Consider the following 25,969-nt stretch of genomic DNA (forward strand, 5'->3'; position numbering starts at 1 on the left):
GGGGGGGGCGGGACAGACCGCACTGAGGATGTTCGGTAGCGTTTTACATTAACTGCACCTTCATAATGCCTTTATAATGCATTCGTAGAACATTTGTTGCACCTTCATAATGCATTCATAGGACATTCATAAGCAGCATGTAAGTATACATTAACATACCTTACCAGCTTTAATATACATCAATAACAAACCTTATACGATTAAACGATTATAATGTTTTTTATTATCTTATAATGCTTGTTATTAATGTATATTAAAGCTGTTAGGATGTTAATGTATACTTACTTACTGCTTATGAATGTACTATGATAAGATGAGCTTTTTATTTTAGCAGCTGCCTGTGGAAGAGGGCAGTGCACTCTTCCCCTTAACGTAGCCAAAAACTGTTCTGTCAGGGCAGGCTGTATTGGACTCCAGAGTGAAACTCTAAGGCAGATAATGTGTCTGCAAAGCATACAGCTGTGTAGGTGTAGAGTGGGGAGCTGAGCTATTTAAGTTGCTTAGGATGGAAGTATTAAGGAACTGGAGTGTCTAATTTGTGCGCGTAGGTGTGAATGTACTTCTGCACTTGCCAGGCAGAAGTGGAGGCTCCGATTATTTTCTGGGGAGGGGCACTGGCAAGATGGTGGTGGTGGCGGGGGGGGGGGGGGGGGTTCAACAGTAAAGTGGGGGGTCCATTTGAAGAAAAAGTACGAAGGCGGTCACCGGCTCTCTACTAGACACACAAAGTCCAAAAACATCCCATTTTCATAAATTACTCAGCAATTGTGGCGACGTTTTGTGCACTGCATTCAATTCTAGGAACTGCTAAAATTATAGTTATGGCACATACAGCCTGTGCATTTGGGAACACTGTGTTCCATGTTCTGTGAGTGACATTAACTAGATCCAGGGTGGGGCAGGGGGGCACTCAAATTTCCACATTGGTTGCACCATTGGCAAGCAGGGGATGACCTCCACCTGACTGAGTGCACTAATCGCCAGGTTCCCAATTTCAGCCCCAGAGGGTCAGTCTGCAACACAGTTTGCAGATTTTCCTGCTCAATTATACCTACTAAACCTGGTGATTAGCTGCTTACGATGTGCTTGAGCAGGGAAATCTGCAATTCATGTTGCAGACTAGCCTCACGCTGCTTACCTGATATTTTTTATATTGGAGCCATTTGTCAGATTTATGCCAGCAGTCATGTTGAAGGTCTTCTGGACATTACTTGCGGAGGAAGGGAGACTGCAGCGGTTTACAAGGTTTTAGGCAAACCTGCTTTCCATTTTTGTTGCGTGTGTCTGTGCATGACTACATGCTGTGGTCTGCTCCATCTCTTCCATTTACTGTCACGAAGGCAGAAAGAGCCTGACGTCTTGCTTATTCTCCACAAGACGACCTGCAAGTTGTTAAACAGGGATGGTGGTCAGGGATTAAACAGCACTTCTCTGCTGTATTCTCTGTGTGTGCCTGTGTGTTTAGTGTCGGCAGTGTGTTCTGTGAGGTGTTTGTGTTGTTCCTTCTCCATGCATATATACACTGTCAGAAAAAAAGAGTGCAGATTTGTACCTTTGACTGTCACTGGGGCTGTACCCTCAAGGGTCTGCCAGTTGTACCCTTAGCTGTAGGTAAATATACCTTTTAATCTACAAACAACATTAATGTACCCCCAATGGTACAAAAATGTACTTCAGAGTTCATTTCTGTATCTTAAAAGGTACAATTACCCTTGAGGATACAGCCCCAGTGACAAGCAAGAGTACAAATTGGTACTCTTTTTTCTGACACTGTGGTTAAGGGGCTGGGTACGAATTTGGGAGAAATTCCCCCATCCGGTCTGATTCAGCAGATGAGCGTGTCCCATCAGCCCAGCTCCCACACACTTAGCCAAGTCCAGACCACAGACACTAAATCACATTCCGAACTCAGCCTGAGGATAGCTGTTTGTCAAAAATTTCAGCCGTATGATTCACATCAGTGTCTCTGGTTTATTTCTTTGTCTGCTCATAACATTCCCATGTATAGCATTCTCTGTTCCGCTGGCTTCAAGGATTATTCTAAAGTTGTGTTCTGGTCTTGTGTCCATGTGGCAATCAGCTAATGGAACTGAGCACCGTATCAGGTGAACCCAAATCATTTAGTGGGCGCCCTTGCCTTTCAGAAGTTTCTCATTTCCCATAGATTGAAAAGAGGTGTTGAGTCATCCCCTCGTGTCTAGTCAGAAATTTCCATGGAAACGCCTTCCATCCATTCTCACTTCTAAATGGACTGTTGGGTTGAATGTTGCGGTAATGCCTCTCTGGTATTTTAATGACTGGCTTCTAACTGCAGGTGCCATGGCTGCCACCATACATGGTAACTCTACAGGGCTTCCCTCTCATGCAAAGCTGAGGTGATTGTAATCTGCTCTCCCTGCAAACAGTCCTGTGTTACCTTGGGTTTGAGGAGGGATCGCATCTGGCCCAGTTTGCTGGTCTGGCTCTCCACCAGTAGGACATGGCAATTAACATGGAGATAGAGTAGATCCAGGATGGCTCATGCCTCTTGTTCTGGAGTTCTTTATAACCACATCTGAGCAGCTGCTATGGAGTTTAAAAATGTCTCTCCCTGCATTGAAAAGTTAATTAAGTCATGGTCACATGACTAATCACCCCACCCCCCCCCCCCACTGCAGATGACAGCTTTTATTATTTATTAATTTATTTATTTTAAGTTTTTTTTGTGTGATGAAACATTTGCAACTGTCAGAGACATGTGCTGGAAATCCTGCACCGAAGTGATGAAAATAGGGAGAAATATCTAACATTCAGGGAGACTCTAATGATCTGCTGTCTCAGTAAATGTCCACTTCTGTATACAAATGTCCAGCGTCTGTGCAGTTCCGTAATCACTTACCCAGTAGAGGGGGTCAGTGAGCTTGGGGCCTATAAATTTAAGGCATAAGGCTTTGGTCACACAGGATAGAATGCCAGTCCATCACAGCGCATTGCATATATAAAGAGAAGAGTAAAAATATCATTTAGAAAACATAAAACATCCATCCATCCTTTTTCCAATTGCATATTGTGTTCATGGTCGGGGGAATATAAGACATAAGAAACATGATGTCTAAAAACATACTAAACAGCTATATTACTGCAGGGAGCAATATGAAAAGCTTGCAGAGTCGCAGTAAAATCTAAACTGCTGTCCCTCTTTTCAGATACAGGACATCTGGGGGAACAGTGAAGGAGACGTTGGTGAGTCTGCATGAATTACGACATCATGTGTGGTTAAGCAACTTTACAGGCAGACACAGGGTGGTGAGCTTACATTCAAGGAGGGACACTGCAGTTCTACCACATGAATCTACCACTGAGTCTGGCAGTGGATCTCTGTAGCTTAAATGGATAAGATCAGATATAGATGGGCAGTTATTTCCAAGGATTTATTGAAATGATAAAGTTGGTGAAATTATATACAAAAATAGATTAGGAAGATTTTTCAATAAAACCGAACGAAAAAAATTCAAGTTAATTTATTAAAACCTGGAATCTCTCATGGGTTGAACACAGAATGATCCCAGCATGCTTTACTTTATTAAATGCTTAAAAATTACGACGGTGAATCATAAGGTCACGAATCGTATGAAAGAATAAGCACAGATTACAAGTCTGCCCACTTTGTGAGAGTGTGAGAATGAATCTGATCTGACACTGCAGAAGGGCAATAGAGTCCAGATGAAACATTAACGCATTCGATGGTGGTGGGAGGATTTGGAGGCACCAGACACAGTGACGGAAACAACAATCAAGGATAAGGCTTTGCGTTGCCAAGTCCTGTTACACTAATATAATGAAAGTGAACAGCAGAGTCGGGTGATGCACACATAACACATGCACATGTGATCACAGATGGTGCAGCGCCATGGCGACGGGCAGGGGGCCCTTCAATGCCCCCAGGCTGAAGTCCTGGGGCTTCAGCTAACTTCCTTCCCCCTTGGACAACTTGTACCAACCGTCATAGAGAATAGTGGGGGTGGGGGGGCAAGAAAACTGAAATAGCCCCGGGGCCTCTGACCAAGTTAATGTGCCTTGGGCAATGCCTGTTCTGAAGAAGTGGCTTACAGATGGAGTCAGAAGACAGAAACTGAACATATATAAATAATAAATAACACATCAAAGTGTTTTCTTTTTATTATTGCCCCCAGAATGCCGCAGTTCAACAGCAGTCTTTTTGTATTTAAGGTTTTGAATGTAGTGTTCAGTCAGTCTTAGATTATTCCATATTACAGAGGTCTGCTGGCTTTCTGGGGGCTGTGAGCTGAAGGCTGGATTAAGAAGAGTGAGAGAGAAAAAAAGGCAGAGCGCGAGCCGAGGTCTCCAGCAGGAGCTGATCACTTGAGCCTTAGATACGAAACAGAAAGGCTCCCCCAGCTGGTTGGCTACAGTCGACCTTTTTTTCTTGATTTTGAATCTGATCGTCCCATGTGTTTGTGGGCGGCACTTCGCTACCTTGGTTTACAAATGCGAGGCAAGCAGAGGTTCGGAGACTGCGTACCTCACCTAGTAAATTTCCACCACATGAGCTCTTGAATAAATAGTATGGAAATAAAGTATAATCCCAATTATTTTATGGAAAAGTTTTAGGCAAATTTTATGTAATTTACAGCCTTCCAGACTTTTCCTTAGCTTACCAATTTGGTCCTCCTACATCAATTTTATATACTTTTTTCTCTTCCGTAAGATCGCTGTGTTATGTAGCCTAGTATATGACTTTGCGCACAGACTGAGCTTTTAAAGTTTTAAAGAGGTGGGAGATGTTAATGAGTGGAATCGAGCGCCAAGTCTTTGGCAGTGACGTAATTCTCACTTGGGCCTTATTTTTTTCCAGGGCAGCTTTATTACGTGGGACTATTGGCGCTTTTCCAATGCCACCAGGAACGGAGCCGTACCCGTGCTGATGCGGCGCTGCATATCCTATATATTACTGATTATTACTAGTATCGCATATTATATGTATATATATATATATATACATATATAAATTGGGTTGGAAATTCATAAGTTCCAAGCCACCTGGAATGCATATATATATATATACATATACATATATATATATATATATATATATATATATATATATATATATATATATATGCATTCCAGGTGGCTTGGAACTTATGAATTTCCAACCCAATTTAAAAAGTACTGTAGTTCATAATAAATCATGATGTATGATGTACACCGTATGAACAGTAATCAAGCGCCTCTTTGGTTTTCCGTCACTGTCGCCCTTCAAACCCTGCAACGCCTTTACCGAACCGATCCTTCTGTAGTGGCAAAACTGAACTGGATCCGTGTCCCGTAAGCCAGTGGAACAGCGCCTTGCGATGATTGTTAGAGAACAACTTGAAAAATGCATTAGCTACATTTTCTGATGGTATCCGGAAAAAGAAACTCTTTCTATAGGCTACACACGATACCATCTTATTTATTAGTGTGGTATCTATGACCACATGGTATTACATTCTGTGGCTGTTATTATTATGAAAGCTCACATAAAACTAACGATGGGGGCGGTGACGCTGCTATACGTGGAAGAACGGGCTACCCTGTGTGGCTGCAACTTGGCGCAATCATCAACAAGGGCAAAACTAGCAATGTTGGGGGCCCTGACAAAATGGCACATTGGGTCCCCTGCTAGGTTTCCAATTACATCTGAAGAAATAAGGAATACGGATAGAATCTGCTGTGCGGGGGGGGGGGGGGCGCCTCTGTATAAAGATCATTATTATTCAAGAACACTTTATAATGTTGTTTGTTAAATAACACTACTGTCCCATTAACTATCACCACCCCTGACGCCCGTTCTCCGTTCCTCGCATGTTTCAGATCTGCGCAACGTGGTGTTCGTCATCCAGAGCCAGAGGAACTCCTTCCATGAGCGGCGGGCGAAGCAGCAGAAAGCAAAGCTTTTGCAGCAGGCGGAGGACCTCAAAGCGGTACCAGAGCGCCCCTACAGCCTGTGTGGCAACTCCGCAATTATACCAGTTATCACGCTCATTGCCCACGATAATGCTGATTCCGGGTAGACTAAGTTAAGAGTTTTGGTCTGCCTTTCTGTAACTGTAGAAAGCGTTTGAACCTGTTCTCTAGTCAGCTTTTTACAGCTTTTTTTAAAAAAAAAACTAAAATCAGTGAATCTCAGTTGGACTTTTTGAGCCGTGTCTGCGTCCCCCGAGTCTTTTAGCAGCCTGTCCGAAAAGTAATGTTATAAGATTGTTTTGCTTGGAGCTGATGATCCCCATCGATGGGCTTTTACTTCCGCTTCAGTTAGTTTCTGTTGCAGTACCGCACAATCTCCACAGTGCGTCGCCCTTGCTTTGAAAAGACTTAGGTGGAACCATCCGAACCAATGTCATTATTTATTTTGGCTGACAGTCCTGTCTGACGTCTTAACTGCATTAATATTCCATTGCTTCAGCTTGAACCTACCTAATTATTTTTCTTTCTGTGGGTGGGAGAGAGGTACAGAAGGCTGCTAGCTGGGTAAGAAGCAGACAACATTAAAACTACAGTGTTCTACTTTACAGTTATGTCTGTCCTTCAGGTGTCAGGGGAAGTAGCACCAAATATGCTGCCTCTATAACCTTTGGCTGCAGTGACAGGGGGCAGCAGAGACACAGGCTGGCTGCTCTGTCATGGCACAGTGGAGGATGTCACATAAAGTGCTAAGCTTGGCGACAGTGTGTGTGTGTTTGTGTGTTTGCGTGTTTGCGTGTGTGTGTGTGTTTGTGTGTGTGTGGCAGACAGGAAGCCATCTGCTCCAGGCTCACAGCTTCATTCAGCTGAGCTCAGTCTGATTTTACATGCGGTCTATTCAATCCAAGGAGCTTCATATTAGTGCAGGAGACAACAAGACTTTCCAGCGCTGCTTAGCAAAAAATAGAAGTTGCCTGTTTCTTGGTTTTCCCTTTGTGTAGACTGTAGAGGTTTAATCATAGTGATGGACAGATGCTATTAGGTGCGATTTACAGCGAATTTATCGACGGGGCAGGAGCTGCCTTGTCGATAGACACCATAAAAGCGGAAGTGAGTTGATTAATAATGGATTGTATTCCTATAATGTTCTTCCAGTATCTATGAAGAGATTAAGCAATTAGGCATCACATTTTTCAGCTGGCCTATATGGTCTGGTCTGGTCTGCAGGGACCCCCTTCCCCGTGACATAATGGTACTGTCCACTACCCTGGACGTCTCAGGGCGGCATTTGACTCTGACCTCTGGATGGATCAAGCTGTATGAATATGTAACATGAGGTTACCAGCAGCCAACTTAAATATTCATGGCACTTTTGGAGAAGCGGCGCCTAAATGCCGTCTCGCTACATCAGACTCAAATGAGTGCAAATTCAGTTCCAGGAACTTCACCCCCGTGTCATAAGGTGAGGATTTGGAGTGACCCATACATGCAGGCCCACTGGCTTCCCACTAGCTGCATCCGCTATTGTCTGCAGTGCTGACGGTGTCCCAGTGGGGCTCTCAGGTCACCGTTGAGTCACGGTGACCCGGAAGTACATCATTCTTGTTCTCGTGAGGCACGGAGCCCAGATTCTGCAGGACAGTATTATTGTCATTTTGAGCTTTTAAATTTAGATTTTATTTTTATATTATTTTCAATTTCCATTTGACAGCCAGTTTAAGTTCATTTTCATTCTGATTTTGTTTGTTTTTATTGTTTTTCATTTTAAAGAGATATTTCTATTTGGTCATATATTTCGTTGTGGTTTAAGTGTTAGTAATTTTCTTTCTAGGGACAGACTGAAAGTTGAATGTATCTGATCTTCAGTGACTCCTGCATAAATATTCAGTGCATATGAAGTTCTACCGTGCAAACTGTGTTCCTGGTATTATTGATGGTAATTAAAGATAAACAAATCATTACTTTAGCTAAACTGACAGTAACGGAAAGTCTTTAACGTTTGTTATTTTGTTTAAGTTACAGAAGCAGTATTTATAGTTTTTGCTTATTTGCAGTTTTTTGTTTTATTTTTCGCATCCTATTTTATTTCAGTTTACAAAAACGTTATAACTGGTGGAGGGCGGATTGTTTCAGGGAGGGTGAAGCTGCACCTGTCCCTAAGCTGGTTGTTGTTGTTATGCCAACGGAGAGCTGGTGAGTAGCGATGCAGCGGGGCTGCTCCTGATTACTGAGCGATCGTGATTATTTGTGAAGAGTCTCTCTGGAATGGTTGCCCACTGTGACCATGTCTACATACGTGGCCATGCACATGTATGTGCACACACACACACACACACGCACACACACACACACACACACACACACACAACTTAGTCTTCCTATTTAAATGGGGACCGTCCATTAATTTCTATGGGAATAACCCTAATCCCAATCACGACACCCTTAACCCCTACCCAGCCCTAACCTTAACCATAAGTAACCAACCCAAATACAAGACTTTTGGCATTTTTACTTTTTTGATTGCATTCACAGATTTTTATAAAACTGAGGTTATCCAAATGGGGACCTCAAAAGATGTCCCCAAAAGTAGGGAAATTTCAGGTTTTACTACACTTTGGGGACAATTTGGTCCTCAAATGTGATCTATGCAAACCCACACACACACACACACACACACACACACACGTTTGTGTTCATATCTTTGTGGGCACCGTCCACTCATTTCTATAGGCATAACCTTAATCCTAACAATAACAACCTTAACCCCAACCCAGCCCTAACCTTAACCATACATAACCAGACTAAATACAAATCTTTTGGCATTTTTAGTTTTTTGATTGCAGTCACAGATTTTTTATAAAATTGAGTTTCCACTTGTGGGGACTGAAAAAACCGTCCCCACAAGGTCAAAATAACAGGTTTGTATCACATTCTAGGGACATTTGGTCCCCACAGTGTAATATTTACACAACCAACACACACACAGCAGCAGGTATTGTGGGGTGGAGACAGGGTAGGTACACCGTGTGTCTCTGCATTGTGGGATTCATTAGCCTCTCTTGCATCAGTAGAAATGCTCTATCATTATGAAGATGCCTTTTGCAGCAGGGGTCATAAATTCATACTGGCCTTTACAAAGATATCCTGGGAATGTGGCTCTGGGCATCCTTACCTACAGCAAAACACCCCCCCCCCCCAAATTGTCTAACTGGGATGTTTAATCTAATGAATCATCATTATTTTAGGCAAAGTCCCAGTTTCAGTCACAGAAACTTCTAGAATTTCATGATCTTTTTTCCACCTAGCATTTGCGAGCTCGTTTAGGGTTCTTGTGTATCTTTTTGCTTGGCCCCCCTGTGTCATTACGGCCACTGGGTGAAGGATGTTCAGTTATGTAAACAAAGTAATTCAAAGTGAGGGGAGGGCAGCGGCATGAGCAAAGGCACACGGCCTTTGGGAGCATTGAGTGACTCTCATTCTCTTTCAAGTGTACAATTCAAGGACACTTAGACAGAGCAGACTTGCGGTGTTCAAAACTGATGTATTTGTGCCTGAACTGCAAAAGGAGCCATAACAATCAGTCAGTGGCTTCTGTTCACAAGGCCACTGCTTCGCATCTGAGGCTGTTGCTTTGGCTCATTGAAGCCACATTAATGACAATGACACTGTTGAAAGCTCCAGTCTTGTTGAGCCTCTGAACAAAATATGCTTCACCCTCTAATTAGTGCCATCCGCCTTGCCTGGTAAAACGTGTTTTTTTATTAAGTAGAGGACTAGGATTACTCACGAAATTACTTGTTGCAAGTTTCGATGAACGCGACCCTAAAGGAATGACACGGATCTCCTGCAGTTTGCATTAAAGCCTCTTGTTTCTTCATAGACTTGGCTTGCTTCTCTCTAAGGTGCCATTTGCCTTCCATTCATCATCGGACCTCTCCAGTTGAGGATGAAGGGCAAGCGTGGTCTCCCTCTCAGCCTGTAAATGCATTTTCTATTCTTAATGGATCAAGGTTAAATGTTTTACCCGTAAAATATCATATCCCATTTCCCATAGTGTGTACAGGACCTCACTAGGTTTCTATGGTAACCACATTCATTTGCAGTCAAGGCTGAAGAACAGATTTCTTATCCTAGTTAGAGGAATAACTGTGAAAGGGCTGAAGCAGATTTATATCTAAACTCTTTCCTTGAAAGGACCATGTGAGGATGAAGAGTTTTTTTAATGTCATGATTTAGCAGGAGGAAAAGCCTTTTCAGATTGTGATTATCATTGACTTTGGTTGTTGACTTTGACTTGGAAAGGCCTCTAGTTAATGTGCAAAAAAAGGTAATAGAGCACAGTCAGGTCTGGCACTTGTGTGAGCCAAGGCTGTACTTAGGAGCTAGTTACAGGAATCTAATTACTGTAGATGTGCAGGTTGCTCAGGCACAAAGCTTTTGATCTCTAGGTGTGACTCTTCTGGACGGAAGACAGCTGGCGTCCATACTGGTGACCAGCTTCTCCTTTCCCCACAGAGCCTGCCCACTGTGCTGCTTCTGCACAACCTGACCGGCAATGATGGCGACTGGAGCATTCTGCCAGTGCTACCGCTGTGAGTAGAGCACGTGCCCACTGGGAACCGCTGGACGCCTGCGATTCTGCTGCTTGATATGGGTACCTGGGGTACATTTGGGTATGAGCATGTGCTACCTGGCAGACTGAACCTTCTGCAAAATGATGCAGTGCTTCCTGAATGTCCCCCCCTGGTGGTGAAGAGGTCCAACAGCAGGGAACAGGTTTCCATTCCCGTCCTGTGCCGCATTAACAGTTGGTGGCGATGATGACGCCAAAGGGATGCAGACGCGCAGTCTAGCATGTGGGCCACACAGCTGGGTTCCTCATCCTACCCTTGCTTAACAGTGACACCTACTGGGCTACGGGTGGAACCCAGAGCGTAATGCTGTCCTCCAAGCATGTTACGCGGCTCAACAGAGCCCGAAACCTGCGGCGTAAGAAGGAAGTAAGTGGCTGATGGCGCGCACACACACGGCGCAGGAGGTCCTCACCGCTTCGGCTCTGTGTGATGGGATGGATCTCTGTGATGAAATTTGCCAAGCATTCAAGATGGAAATGAAATAGGAAATACATCCCTGACAAATGGACAAAACTCGTATTATTACTAATACTCAGATATATCCCAGAGAGCCCCAGTAGTACTTAACGGTCCCTCTTGGTATCCAGACCGGGTTTCATAGAATTTGCTGACTGGGGGTTGGGAGCAAATTTCAAAGAGGGGTTCAAACCTATAATTTTACTATCTAGCTACGTGCCTCATCAGTAGCAAATAAATTTCTTCTCGACCTCCAGCCTAGCTTCTGTTTATGGGGAGACCTCCTCATGGTTCATTTTCCTGGAAGAGGAGACCAATGTACGCATGGAACGTCTGCTCCGGGCCCTGAGCCGGTTCGACGCAGCGAAGGTAGGTGTGGAGGCATTTGTCTGCTTCTGTTGTTCTAATTTTAGTCTTTCTCCTTGAGTGCCTTTATTTATTGAGAGTATTTATTGAGTGTATCCATTGTTTTTTTTATGTCTGCTGTGTTTATTTGAGCTTACACTGGGCAGTAAATTTTTAGGTGAGTAGAATCTATTAGAGGCAATAAAATGTGTCTGGAGTTGGGAGCAGTAAATTGGGAGTGGGCAGCTGTTGATTCATCCAAACCCTCCCTGCTCTGAACCCCCTCTATCAGTGGGTATGAACTTCATGGGCTAGCATAGCAAACTGATTGACATTTTACAGTGATTTGCATTTTATGTTGCAGACCAAAGCAACATACCAGTGAGGAAAGCCTATGGTCTGAGAATATTTAGCACCCCGGGAGCTGTTAGGGTTAAGGCCAGCCACGGGATTTGAACCCACAACCTTCCAGGCAGGGATACCGATGCTAATCTGCTGAGCTTCATACTGTGCCATGGTTTTTAGCTATCTATGCTGTCCCTAGAAGCCTCAGGCTGTCAGGTGTGTCTGCCTGATAAGCAAAATATTTTCACTCTTAAATTAGTTTGGTCTGCTTTGATTTCATATACTGTGGTGGTAACTGGGTAGGAGTCAGGAAGCCAAAATTAAAAACACATAGCAGCACAGGTTAAAAGCTCAGTATCAGAGGGACTATTAAAAATCACCAAATTGAGCTGAAGCAGTAATTGCTAAATAGAAATGTGACCTTTTACCTAACCTCCCTTCCTACGATAATAAGGTGGAGATGGAAAAAGACTACATCTGTCCATATTTGCGTTCGTCACATGCGTACATAAGAACGTAAGAAATTTACAAAGCAGAGGAGGCCATTCTGCCCATCAAGCTTATTTGGGGAGAACTTAACTAATAGCTCAGAGTTGTTAAAATCTTATCTAACTGATTTAAAGGACCCCAGGGTTTTAGCTTCCACTACACTAGCAGGAAGACTATTCCATACTCCAACTACATGCTGTGTAAAGAAGTGCTTCCTCAAATTCGTTTTAAAATGTTCTCCTGCTAATTTCCACTTATGGCCACGAGTTCTAGTATTTCAACTAATATTGAAGTAGCCATTTGGCTGAACAGCATCCAGACCTGTTAGAATCTTATAGACCTGGATTATGTCCCCCCTTAGTCTCCTTTGCTCGAGGCTGAACAGATTCAGCTCAGCTAACCTCTCCTCATAAGACATTCCTCTAAGACCAGGAATCATTCTTGTAGCTTTACGTTGCACCTTTTCCAAGGCAGCAATGTCCTTCTTAAGGTATGGTGACCAAACCTACACACAATATTCTAGGTGGGGTCTTACCAAGGAATTATATAATCGTAGCATCACCTCCCTTGACTTAAACTCCACACACCTATACTGTAGATGTAACCCAACATCCTGTTGACCTTTTTTATTGCTTCCCCACACTGGCGAGGGTGGGACATGGAAGAATCAACATACACACTGAGGTCTTTCTCATAATCAGATACCTTTATTTCAGTGGAACCCATAAAATACCTGTACTTTATATTTCTGCTCCCTGCATGGATTACCTTACATTTATCTATGTTAAATTTCATCTGCCAGGTATCAGCCCAGTCGCTAATTAAATCAAGGTCCCGTTGTAGCCTCTGTGCTGCTAGTTCAGTAGTAGTACAGAAGTGATATTCCACCAAACCAGCAGAGGGCAGATGTATTGCAATAAACACAAATAGAAACAGTTTAGTGAAGAAACTGGTAAACTTTTATGAATAATTTTACTAGGCATTTGCAGTATTATGGTAATACGATATACCGCCACATTTTGAAACCTTGGCAATAAAATTAACCTGGACCCTACCCTCCCGCAGCAGAATTTCTGTATACTGCAGTATAAGCTATAATTGTTACTGGGCTAAATATGCTGGAGACAGCGGACCTTTCTTTCTAAATTGAATTTTATCATATTTTTTTTTAAATAAAAAATTTTCAGTTTTCTTTAAACCCTGTGTTTTAGATCACATGATTAATCGCTTATCAAAATAATGTTTTATCGCAGCCATATAGAATTCTTTTGCAGAATCTTTGAATCTTCGGTGTTTTCTTTTTTCCGTTCCATTTTTTTTGGGTAGAGTGCACAGCTCGAGTTATTTTTGTTTGTTGTGTGTCGGGGATCTTCTGCCCAATGCCTGAAAACAATTAGGCTGTTTGGCATCCATAAAGCACCCCAAGTGTGCCATGCAGTGGACAGGCATCCAGTCCTGTGTATTTCTGCTTTGTGCTCTCCGCTGCCAGGGCAAGTCTCCATAATGAATATGCACTTGGGAGATGGGTGAATGCTTGTGATTTAGAAAATCTGTAAGTTAATGTAGGGTTATGATTAGTAGTATTACCTTATTCATAAGCATTATGAGATTAATCATAAAAATTGATGGTATTTTTAGGTAATGTCTTTAGGCTACCTCCCCTCGTAAAGAACACTCTCTGCTGCGGGGTGGTCTGCTGACGCCATGGTTAACACTGTTGCCTCACACCTCTAGGGACCGCGGTGTGAGTTTCTGCCCTGGCTCCATGTGCATGGAGTTTGCATGTTCTATCTGTGTGTCGTGGGGTTCCTTTTGGGTACTCTGGTTTCCCCCCATAGTCCAAAAACACGCTGAGGTTAATTGGAGTCGCTAAATTGTCCGTAGGTATGAATGGTGTGTGTGAGATGGGTTGGCACCCCATCCTGGGTGATTCTCTGACTTGCGGCTGTAGCTCCCTGGATGGGCCCCGGACCCCCTGACCCTGAGTAGGACAAGCGGGACAGTGTGACATCACTGCATCCATCCTCCACTGGAGATGTTGAGGCAACTGTCCTTCACAGGTTTTCTACAGCACTTGAACAATCTTCAAGATGGTGGCTGAAAATTGTTTTCCGGATTCTTTCTGAGATTATTTCCCTCCATGATCAAGCCAGCTGGTCCTTTTGATAACTGTGAGAACCCAGGGTTCAGGGTTGGCATCATGGGGGTGCAGTCCTGCCTGAGTCATGCCCCGCCAAATGCCACCCACATAGGACGGTATATTTAATTTTTTAGTAAAACTGATCATCATAAAGCTAAGAATCCTGCTCATTCTCACCCCCCAACTTCCCAATCAACAACTTTTACTGTTGCCACCCCCATCTTCCCCTACGTGCCCCTCTATGAAAATCCTGGGCCCATCAGGTATGTTCTGGCGCCAAAACTGCAGGGGTGTCAGTCTTATTAGAGTTACAACCAGAATTTGCCAGGGAAATTACAGTGCGTTCTGTGTGGGGGTATTCGCAGTTATGCTAATTACAAGTAAAACCCTTACAACTTCCTCTTCCTGCAATCTAAGATAGTGACTTAGCTGCCATTAAGTGCAATTTAAGCAGTTAATCACCACAGTTATTCACTAAGTACTGATGCATAAAGAAAGCATGAAAATAGGCAAGATCTGAAATCCACAGTCACCATTTCTCATCAGACTTATGTTGGCGAATGTCTGAGGCTTGTTGGTACATAATTTCTACAGTTTCACAGACTCAGCATTTGCTAACATTTACGGTAGCTACCTTTCACAACTCGGGTCTCCCGCTACGATTAAAAATATGCTGCCGTTTCTTTAGGTCTGCCAGCGGTTCATTCTGTCTGTTCTGAGTTTCCCTTGCAAACCTTTTCCCTTTTTCAGCATGGTGAGTCTGATAGTGCCACGGAATATTATATCCTTTCATCCCTCTGATGCCCCCCCCCACCCCCACCCCGAGTGGAAATACTAAGAATAGTGGGATTTCTCAAATCAATGTGTCCTATTGTAAAATCATCCCATGGGCCAGATTGGAACCTTTATCAGTTTTTTTCATGTGGGCTTCATGAAATGAGACAGGGGGTCTCGGGTTTCACACCTATGCAGTACACAATCTAGGCTTAGAACCGCATGTGCTATCGTGTACTTGCGGAGAAAGGCTTCAAACATTCGAACATCGCTATTGGCCCCATGGGTTTTGTACCCTGCTGGTGACTGGAGGCCTGTGGAAACATGATGCATCTGGTTTAATAACTTATTAAAGCAAATGCCACCATCTGAGGACTCAAGAGTTTATGGGTTATAAGAAGGATGGGTTTTTATCCTCCTGGAAAAGAATAAGTCACAGTCTTAATATTATGTGATGAAATTTTACACCCAACTGTACCTGTGTCTGCATGTAATTTAGACGATAAATATGGCAGGGGAAAATTTGCTTATTTTGGGTAAGGATCCTCCTAATAAGTGATTTAAATCCTGACATAGCAATCATGACATCACAGACGACACCGCATCATTCATCCGGTACAGCCTCTAGACCAGGGGTCTCAAACTCCAGTCCTGGGGGGCCGGAGCCCTGTGTAACTTAGTTCTTTCCCTGTTCCACCACAAATGATTCAGCTCAAGAACTGTGTGGTAATTAGCACAAGGAGTTTAATCAGGTGTGTTCAATGAGGGCGAACTAAAAACTGTGCAGGGCTCCAGCCCCCCAGGACTGGAGTTTGACACCCCTGCCCTAGACTGTGAAGCATGTGCAGGCATTGGCACAGTGGCTTTGCGTTCCTCTCTGCTCAGGAGTGGTTCCTGGGGAAGCCGCTTCGTGACGAGGAGGCCACCATCACCCACCACTACGCCTTCGCTGACGACCCGTCCGCCTTCAGCTACCCAGACTTCTCGGCGGCCTGGGCCCTGAGCACACCCCTCATCCTCAGGTCAGAATGCTCTCGTCCTGCCCGCGGGAATCCACTTGCATTCTGTGTTGCATATGCAGTTAAGCTCTGATGGCTTAACCGGTTTAATTCCAGGCTTGCCAGCAAGGTGAAAGATGAACCACTAAAATCAGATTTCACCATCGACCTAAAGCACGAGGTGAGGCAACGGGACTGATACTTAATATCGTGGTTTCTGGGGTTTTGCGAGTGTAGGGTGTGCAACGTTCAAAAACTGCCGGAAATTACTTTTTAAAACGAAAAAAAACGTGCTCTCACTTAATGTAGCATTGTGGTTTTTATACACAATGTTTGATAAACCATCTGGTTGTATACCATAGTGTAGTATACCATAGTGTAGGTGTTTGCCAACTGCCACAAACTACTGTTGAGTTTTGGTCGTGTTCACCAGAAAGCAGGACTTGAAGTTCCCATAAAATTGATCAACTTTCCCAAACTGAATCTCTATTTACTGGAAGCCAGGGACTGTTTACTAATCCATCTGTCTGAGAGACAGATACAACGTGATCCTTTACAAAGGGCTGTGCAGTAGGCTGGCTTTGTATTCGATGTTGTGAGGTGGTTGATGTTCTGTGTTTGTGTGTTGCTATATACAAAATATACAGTACCAGTCACAAGTTTGGACACACCTACCTGTAGAAAGGTTTATTTGTACTATTCTCTACATTTTAAAATAAGGACATCAATGCTATAAAATAACTACAAAATAACACTGGGATTCAGAAAGTTGCCGGTTCAAATTCTTGGGTCAGCAGAATGATCCCACCTTGGACCCTTGAGCAACGCCCTTAACCCCAATTGCCCCAGGAACTGGTTGACCCCACTGTCTCCTCTACACCAGTTTCATGAGGTGGCCTCCTGGGATGCTTGTCCATCTGTCCTGAAGGAGGTCTCACATATGTTGAGCACTCATTGCCCGCTTTTCCTTCACTCTCTAGTCAAACTCCTCTAAAAACATTTATGCTGGGTTTAGATCAGGTGGCCAGATCCTGTAATGTGACACTATCACTCTCCTTCATAGGTGGCTTAGTTTGTCCAAACTTTTGACTGGGACTATGACTATATGGTGTCCTACAAAGCTGACTTGGGGGTGTTACTTGCTTTACAGTGTGTATAGAAAGCAGACAGGCAACGGGTGAAGGTCTGAGTAATGTATAGAACTTCCCTGATGGTTGCTGGATGTGCTCTTTCCTAGTCTACCATCTTCACAACTCTCCTTTTTTCCTTTAGATTGCACTCTACATTTGGGAAGATGGCCAGGGGCCTAGTCTGACTGCCGTCCCAGAGTTCTGTACAGGTTTGGAGGGCTCCACTCAAGCCAGGGACTGTGCCACCACCCTCCCCGAGCACATACCTCAATGCGTAGGTGCCATTCCTGTCTACTACCCTGTTAGCCACAGCTGCTGTATCACGGGCAGACAATGAAAGACTACTCACGGGAGGCGGGAGACAATTAGGATTAATCCTGTGAGCCGTAGCGGCTGCAGAAAACAACAGGTGAGGGTTTAAACTGGGATGGGCAAAGGTACCACATTCACAAAAAAAAAAAACCAGGCAATGGTCAAAAACAAGCAGGCACAGAATCAGGCAAAAGGGCTAGACAGAATGGTAAACAGGAATGTAAAGCAAAGCCAAGGTTAAAACAAATGAGGCAGGATGAGAATAAACAGTGACAATCTCACAAGGAAGGGCTGGGTAGAACCAGGCTAAAGAAGTCAAGGGAACAAGACACAGCTGGGCACAATGAGAGAATCAAGGTAAACAAAGGAACAGAAACAGGTGGTTAACAATATGGGGAACAGGAAGTGGACGAAAGGGATTCTGGGAACTGGAGTCTGCTATATGCAGACCGTGACAGGATGAGCTAGTCTCACACATCACAAGTTCACATTTCGGTTTTGTAAGCAGAGTATCATACTCTGGGAGTATGAGGAGGTCTCCTGTCCTGTCCTGTCCTGTCCTGTCCTGTCCTGTCCTGTCCTGTCCTACAGGGGGTGGTGCAGTAATTGAGACTGTGGCATTGCAGACTTCCCACCTCTCCCAGAAATCCTGGGAGTCTCCCACAAATTGACAGCAGCTCCCTGACACCGGCAAATGGTGTATTATGTCCCGGAAATCTGTTATTCCGCTGTTCACCAGTGGTAAGATTAGCTGCCGAGATGTTTTATGACTGCAACCTCGCCTCACCACTCTCTAGCCCTGGTCAGCAAGACCCGCCCCTGCCTAGTCGGCAATATATATATGATATTGCCATAATATCAGTCAAGCATTGGCCAGCACCCCTGCCCTCCCAGATCCACCTCATCTGCCTCCCTGAAATCAATATCCCTAATGTGGGACGTCTGGAATTGCGACCTGGAAGTTTGCAGGTCTAGATCCAAGATGGTGGCAGAAGAGTTAACTGAAATTATTGCGATGAATACCCAGCTGTCCAGGTTGATGAATTCCAGAGTCAGAACGTCTTTAGTTGAACGGATGCATTTTTTTATCTGCTCTGTGGCAGGGAGATAAAAGGTCTCGCTTTCACTGTTATTGCCATTTTGGTTTATGTATTTTTTTTTCCCTGGGCTCTGTCCAGCGATACTGTGCGGCTGATGACAACATCCATGAATACAAGTCCTGCTGGGCCTATTGGTTGCAGCTAATAAAGTTTTATAGGGCTCAGAGCTCCAGGCTCCAGATCAGCAGGTTCACTTCAGCATGGCAATGCTACATTGTTCCTTTGTCATGCTTCCAACAGAAACCATATCAGAAATGAATCAGGTGGTGAGTTCCTTTTATGAAACTTGGACCCATGTCACCTGCACAACTTCAGTTTGTTTTCCATTCTAGGAAAACCTGCCACAAATTACTGAACGTTTTGTTATTCCTTAAAGTTTATATATTATTAATAGAGGGGGGAGGGGTTAGAAGACCACAAAAAAGAAAAATTCCCATGGGACGTAACTTAGTAACCCAAAATCCTCTGGAACGCCATAACCTGTACTGTTTATCTTAAGATAGATCAAACCGGTCTACAATCTAGATTGAAAGGACATCCTTACATTAGCTGACAGGCTACTCTATAAGCTAGGAGCCTAAAGTCTGTAACTGCTGCTGCCAATATGATTTCTACCTCTTATTTATGCAGGGAGTTTTGAGAAGGCCTTCATTCTGCCATCCAAGAACCTGATTTGGGTTACATGCCATCCGAGAACCCGATTTGGTTTATATGTCATACGAGAATCCGATTTGGGTTACATGCCATCCGAGAGCCCGATTTGGGTTACATGCCATCCGAGAACCTGATTTGGGTTATATGCCATCTGAGAGCCCGATTTGGGTTATATGCCATTCAAGAACCCGATTTGGGTTATATGCCATTCGAGAGTTCAGTTTGGGTTATATGCCATCTGAGAGTCCGATTTGGGTTACATGCCATCCGAGAACCCGATTTAGGTTATATGCCATCTGAGAACCTGATTTGGGTTATTTGCCATCTGAGAGCCTGATTTGGGTTATATGCCATCCAAGAACCCGATTTGGGTTATATGCCATTCGAGAGTTCAGTTTGGGTTATATGCGATCTGAGAGTTCAATTTGGGTTATATGCCATCCGAGAGCCTGATTTGGGTTATAAGCCATCTGAGAGCCTGATTTGGGTTATATGCCATCCGAGAGCCTGATTTGTTTTATATGCATCAATCTTCTTAAATGGTCCAGATGTGTGCTGGCTTTTCAGTGCATCATATGAGAAGTTCCAGTTTGCAAATCTTCAATATGGCCATGACCTCATCTCAACTATTGTCCCATGGCAGAGGTCTTACCTGGAAGCTGGTTGTTCCTGACTCCACATCTCTGTCCGCAGGGTGACCCGGTGAGGAAGGAGGAGGTTTTCGTGGCTGTGAAAACGTGCCAGAAGTTTCATAAGGAGAGAAGTAAGCTCCAGGTTACATATATGGCATTCATTCTGTGACGGTGACCCTGATGCATTCCTCTATACCCTGGGTCTTTATACTTGGGGCTTATGGTGGATAATTAACTGTTAATCAAGTGAACCATTCATAGCTATGTACAAGATTGCTATGTGCCTTCAAATCGCACTTCTGAGTAAGTGCCCCGCAACTGGTCAGTTTGTTAAACTTGTTTACATCCAAGAACTTTCTCCAAATCCCCATGACACCAAATTAAAAAGTTAGAAGTTGGGGATTTTTTATATAAAATTTAGTACCATGCTATATATTACCAGTTTGTAAATGGTAAATGGACTACTGGTTTCTACTCTTACGAGTACTCCAAGCGCTTTACAATTTATGCCTCACATTCACCCATCCACACACACACATCGGTGGTGGAGGCTGTCATGCAAGGCACCAACCTGCACACCGGAAGCAATTTGGGGTTTAGTGTCTTGCTCAAGGACACTTTGATGGAGTCAGGAGGAACCTTCCAGTTGCCGAACGATAGCACTACCTCCTGTGCCACCATCTTCCCCATTGTCACCTGTGTTGTGATCTGTAGAACAAGTGATAAGTACTTCAGCATTTTGTGCAATGCATGTTTAAATTTCATTACATTTAACTGCTATATAAGCATGCTTTATTTCTGAAATTTAAATAACATATCATCCTATAGCGATCACTTTAACACCCATTTGGTCAGATCCCTCAGATTGTCGGGTCACAAAAACACTCACTTTTGACAACCACCTTTGGAACTTTAGAATAGTTCTCTGGCTGCATAAATAAACAGTGTGAGCTTTTTATACTTTTTTTAAAATAGCTCAGTCACTGGGTGGCACCCCTTCAGGGACACTCTTAGTAAATAGTATGAACATCACTTATCGTGGGGGGGAACTTAGAATCCCAAAAGGCGTCCACTTTCGTTCAGCCAAAAAGGGCTGGTGCTCCGGCCCCCACAGCCCCCGCCCCCCCAAACACATGCCTGTACAGTGGCGGATCAGCCTTATTAAAAGTAGAGGAATGGTTCTAAGAGAGGGAGATGAGTAAATTACATCAAGTTTTAATGTACAATGGTGTTACACCATAACATATGCAATTCATCAGCATGTCTTACTATTAAGTATTAATCCATCAAAAAGGTGGAGGGGGTATGTGTTTACATGAAAATAGGGGTGTCATACAGGGACGGATTATGGGTTGTGTGGGCCCCTGGGCAAAACATTCGCGAGTGCCCCCCTCAAAAAAAAAATGCCAGCATTGTCTGGGATGGCTAGTTGCTACATCATCATGCCACTTGTGGGTCCAAACTAGTGCGGCGTACCGTGTTGTAAAAGCAGAATGATGTTGACAAAACTATCTTTTGCCGCTTTTTACCTCGGAAAAAGTGAAAAGAAGGTGGCTTCTTACAGAACGGAGTGATCAGGGGTGTAGTGGTAAAATAAGAGGTGGGTGAACTACGAATTCTGTGATCATATTTTGTGCATAAACTATACTATGATGTGCATTTAGATCAATTGAGAAGTGGGTAAACTCTAATTCTGGAATTTCAGAGGTGGGTAAACCGTGTTTACTTGCGTTTAGCCTCCACTACAGCCCTGGGAGTGATTACACTGGTCAAACTCTTACACTGCTACACTGGTCTGGGGGCCACTCAGCGGGCAGGTTAACCGCCTCCATCCCACCATGCTACCGCTCCCTAGTCAGAGGGCCTTCTGTAAGGCTGTTAACACGCCCCCCTCCCCTCCCCCCAGAAGCCAGGGGCCCCATGGTAGGGGCCCTTGTAATCAGATGGCCCTCTAAAGGTACATTACACCCTCCTCCCTAGGGCCTCCTAGTAGGGCCCTCATAATCAGAGGGCCCTCTAAAAGCCCCCAAAGCCGCCATCCTCCCTAGGACCCCCTGGTAGCCAGAAGCCAGGACCATAATAGGAGGGCCTAAGAGGGCCTTCTAAAAGTAGGCTCCCATGCACCCATTTCCCTTTAAAGTTCCTATAGCAGGGCCGGGGGCCCCCTGAAAGCACCGACCTCCCCACCACCGCCACCACCACCAGCACCACCACCACAACCACTACAATTCAAGGCCCCTTGGCAGCCAAACGCCCTCCCTCCATGTTTCCATCAGAGGCCCTATAGGGTCAGGGGCCCTTGTAGGCAGAGGATCAAAGAATGTAGGCCCTCTAAAATAGACAAAAGAAAATACATTGTTGATAAGCGTTGCAAATTGTTTTGGGCTAGGGGCCCCACGGGCCCCCTACACCCCAAGGGCCCCTGGGCAGCGGCCCCGCTGGCCCGGTCCATAATCCGTCCCTGGTGTCATAGTACCCCCATGCCGCCCTCCCCCCTTTGCAATTGCTTGTCCTTTACAGTTTTCCCCTTCTAGATAAATACTATATTTGTATTGTTTGCCCCCTGCTAATGAAAATGTTCTTAAATTAAACTGGATAATTTGTCATTTCTGATAAGCGGCTGTCTCTGAGGGTGAATAAAATACAGACATTGGAGCTGATCTTTCAGATCAGAGTATGGATGCTGAATTGTCAGTCCAGTCTTAAATACTTCCCTCGTCTCTTCCTTTAAGCCTAAATAGACTGAACAGCTTGCCTGCATGCCTTTATCAGCAGTGACACAGCTGCTTCCCGCGTGGCTGTGAACCCTGGGGGTTCCGTGGATGTGTCCCAGAGCGACGCAGATCTGCCACCTCATCCCAGCTCTGTGCTTTAATTAGGGGCGTACTCCCAGTACTCCCACTTGGCCCAGTTCCCGTGTACCATGCCCGAGGATGATTGCCAACCCCCCCCCCCCCCCACTACCACGCCTGTCTCACATTGCGCTTAATCTTCTGGGCCTGAGCACGCTTTCGTCATCATCGTGCGACTTTTTGGCTCATGGGGGCAGAACGAAAAAAGATTGTAGAGGAGGTGGTCCAAGCAACTACTTTTATAATGCATACAATAATTACATATTTATTTATTTTTGGAAACTTGTCTTTCCATCTGACAGGCTAGGCACAGTCGGGGGGCTTAAGATCACCTCGGGGTGGGCTAAGCCCCCCTGTACCCCGCCTTGGTGCCGGGTCTGTGACCATGCGTACACACAAACCCCTAATGTAAATAAAGTAAACCTAACTAATGTGTCTCATACAATTCATTTTTGGCAACTGTAGTGTATGACACATTTCTTGCTGTAGCCATAAAGGTATGTTACCTATTTTAGTTTGGCCGACCTCGTGATGGAGCTGCACTGTCAGTGTCACCATCTGGAGAGATTCCTGTTAGGCATGTTTTGCCTGTGATAGCTTCTGTCTTACCATCCAGAGGTGACATTGACGTGGCGCTTGAGCCACCCCCCTGTGTCATGGACGTGGGATCTGTAGGCTGTGATCCATTTTTGGTGGTCATTTTCAGATCATATCACTTCTTCCTCACCTCCGCCGCTGTTCTCATTACAGGTGACACGGCATTAACTGCATGTGTCACCTGTCCCCATGCCGTGGTCCTTCTCTTTTTTTGACAGGCCTCTTGTAAAGTTGCCAAACAGACCACTGGTAATTGTTTTTATTTTTTAATACGTCCAGCAAAAATTTCACCTCATTCTTAGTTTTTCCACCGCTTTAAGTTTTTTTTTGTTAACTTCATTTCTTAGTAACAAAATACAGCTACCAAATTACAATAGAAGCGTATAGATCAAAATATGTTACAAAGAACAATAATGATATAGAAGTACATGTCTTTTCACGGTTAGTGTTTCTGCACCATATTCTCCTATTGTGCAGGTCGACGTGTGTTATATGAACGTTATATGCCCATGTATGGTTCGTTGTGGGTGTTTATATTAGTCTTTCCGTGCACGCAGTCATATTTAGAACGTGCACGATTTATCAATGTTCACTTCGTAAGGCTGTTCTGCACACAAGTGATAAATATTTACCTGTGCGTACAGGCAATCGGTATGCACACATTTCGGAATTGTTCTACACGCACTTTGATAAATGAGACCCCTGGTTTGTATTCAGAGAGCCATCTGGAAAATCAACTGACAAGCAAGTAATTGCTGTGATTTCCATAATCACACACAGCAATTTGCTTGTGTGACGGCAGGGATAAACAGAGCAGTAGTGGTTATATTCTTAAAAAAAAATAAAAAAATTAAAGATGAGCTGAAAAGTATTTTATGACATAGTGATTCTCAGAATCGCTATTGTTACACATATGTACACAAAGTATGTGGATGCCCCTATTAATTAGAGTGCCTAATTAAGCCACGGTCATTGCTGTCACAGGTGTATCACACAGTCACACAATCTCCTGCAACAAACATTAGCAGCAGAATAGGTGGCTGTACAGGAGACGTTAGTGATTTTCCACTTGGCACCATTATTGGGCGCCATCTTTCCAACAAGTCAGTTTGACCACATTTCTGCCCTGTTAGAGCTGTCCTGCTCAACCGCAAATGACGTGGTTGTCAAGGTCAAAACGTCTGGGGACAAGTTCAGTTGGCGAAGTGGTCAACCACACAAGCTCACAGAAAGAGACCTGATCACCCAACATCAACAAATCCCCCCAGCAACGTTCCAACATGTATTGCAAAGCCTTCCAAGAAGAGAAAAGGCTCTCATAGCAACAATGGGCCAACCAACTTCATATCAGTACCTGGTTCCAGACTGAGATATTGCTTATAATGTAAACATAGTGTACTTTGCACTACTGTTCTGTTTTGGAACTTTGGGTCAAATTAAGAAGGATGTGCTATTACAATAGTGACTGTACTTTGTGTTTGGGGTACATACCCATGTTTCACCTGGCCTTGACGTATGACTGCCAAGTCCTTTAGATGGTTTGTGCTCCTCTCATCGCCCAGTCACATGTGAAAGAGAATACGAGGTGAACCCAGGACAGTAACTCTGAAGGCCGTATTAGTGTATTAGTGACTTTGGTTTCCCTCGCGTTCCAGCATCTTAATCATTTTGTCTTGCTGTAGATGAGCACCCAGTATTTGACAACATCAATCATATTTATAGATTTAATGTAGATGTTGATTGAAGGACATTACTAGTTAATTTTTTAGCTATCAAGCATCACTCACATCCTCAAAACTGAGGACACCATGCCCTTCTTCGCTTCATTTATTTAGGCTGTTTCGTTCTCGTTTGGTGCTGCAGATTTGTGGTTTTCAGAATCACCCAGGTAACAGCACACAATGTTCCGTAAGAGTCCAGGGATGCCAGGGACCTAAAAAGAAGCGTTTTTCCGATGTTCTCGGTATGTTCCTGGTTATTCGGGCATTTGCGGTCGGCCTGGTATTAACTGTGCAGTGGGCTGTGAGCATTTACCTCTCTTCTTGGGCCCAGTCTCAATGGTGAAGAAGACATGGGAGAAGGATGCAGCCTTGCTGGAGTACTACAGCGATTACGCAGACCCCGACATACCTACCATCGACCTCGGCGTTCCAAACACAGAGCGAGGTGAGTGGGGGCAGCAACTGCAGGCGACGTGAAAGCCGTCCGCTCCATAGCTACTTAAGATAGTTGCTTCAGATGATGTCTGGACAGAATGGCATCGAACACGTTGCCGAGAACAATCTGTTGCATACTCACGCCATCTGTTGCATTGTCGCGCCACAACCATAGAGGACGCATAATGTTTTTGATGCAATAGACGCACATGCAGAGCGCAAATAAACACATTGTGGCGAATGTGAAAGTCATTTTGAGAAAGGCAATTACAGTCAGTGTTGGTCTAATACTAGTGGTAATACAGACAGGGAAGCTAACAATTGACACAACAATCACAGTTACACATACATTCCACAGCAAACATCTACAGTTAATATAAATACACATGGTTGGCTCCCCAACCCGAGT

General features: G+C 44.3%; 1 protein-coding gene across 2 annotated transcripts in view; it reads left to right on the plus strand.

The window, feature by feature from the left end:
* Window positions 1-25,969, plus strand: part of b3glctb (beta 3-glucosyltransferase b) — a 35,059-nt gene that overhangs the window by 4,079 nt on the left and 5,011 nt on the right. Inside the window, exons 2-11 of one of the 2 annotated variants that reach the window (XM_023827775.2) lie at window positions 3,186-3,222; window positions 5,857-5,966; window positions 9,849-9,924; window positions 10,462-10,538; window positions 11,294-11,405; window positions 16,015-16,151; window positions 16,245-16,308; window positions 17,400-17,531; window positions 20,017-20,086; window positions 25,457-25,570. In XM_023827775.2, the coding sequence (XP_023683543.1) occupies window positions 5,905-5,966; window positions 9,849-9,924; window positions 10,462-10,538; window positions 11,294-11,405; window positions 16,015-16,151; window positions 16,245-16,308; window positions 17,400-17,531; window positions 20,017-20,086; window positions 25,457-25,570 (844 nt within the window). In that variant the 5' untranslated portion in view covers window positions 3,186-3,222; window positions 5,857-5,904. The remainder of the gene's footprint in view (window positions 1-3,185; window positions 3,223-5,856; window positions 5,967-9,848; window positions 9,925-10,461; window positions 10,539-11,293; window positions 11,406-16,014; window positions 16,152-16,244; window positions 16,309-17,399; window positions 17,532-20,016; window positions 20,087-25,456; window positions 25,571-25,969) is intronic. The other variant, XM_023827774.2, reaches the window with a different exon arrangement.

The sequence above is a fragment of the Paramormyrops kingsleyae genome, chromosome 18, assembly GCF_048594095.1.
Source record: "Paramormyrops kingsleyae isolate MSU_618 chromosome 18, PKINGS_0.4, whole genome shotgun sequence".
Lineage (NCBI taxonomy): Eukaryota > Metazoa > Chordata > Actinopteri > Osteoglossiformes > Mormyridae > Paramormyrops > Paramormyrops kingsleyae.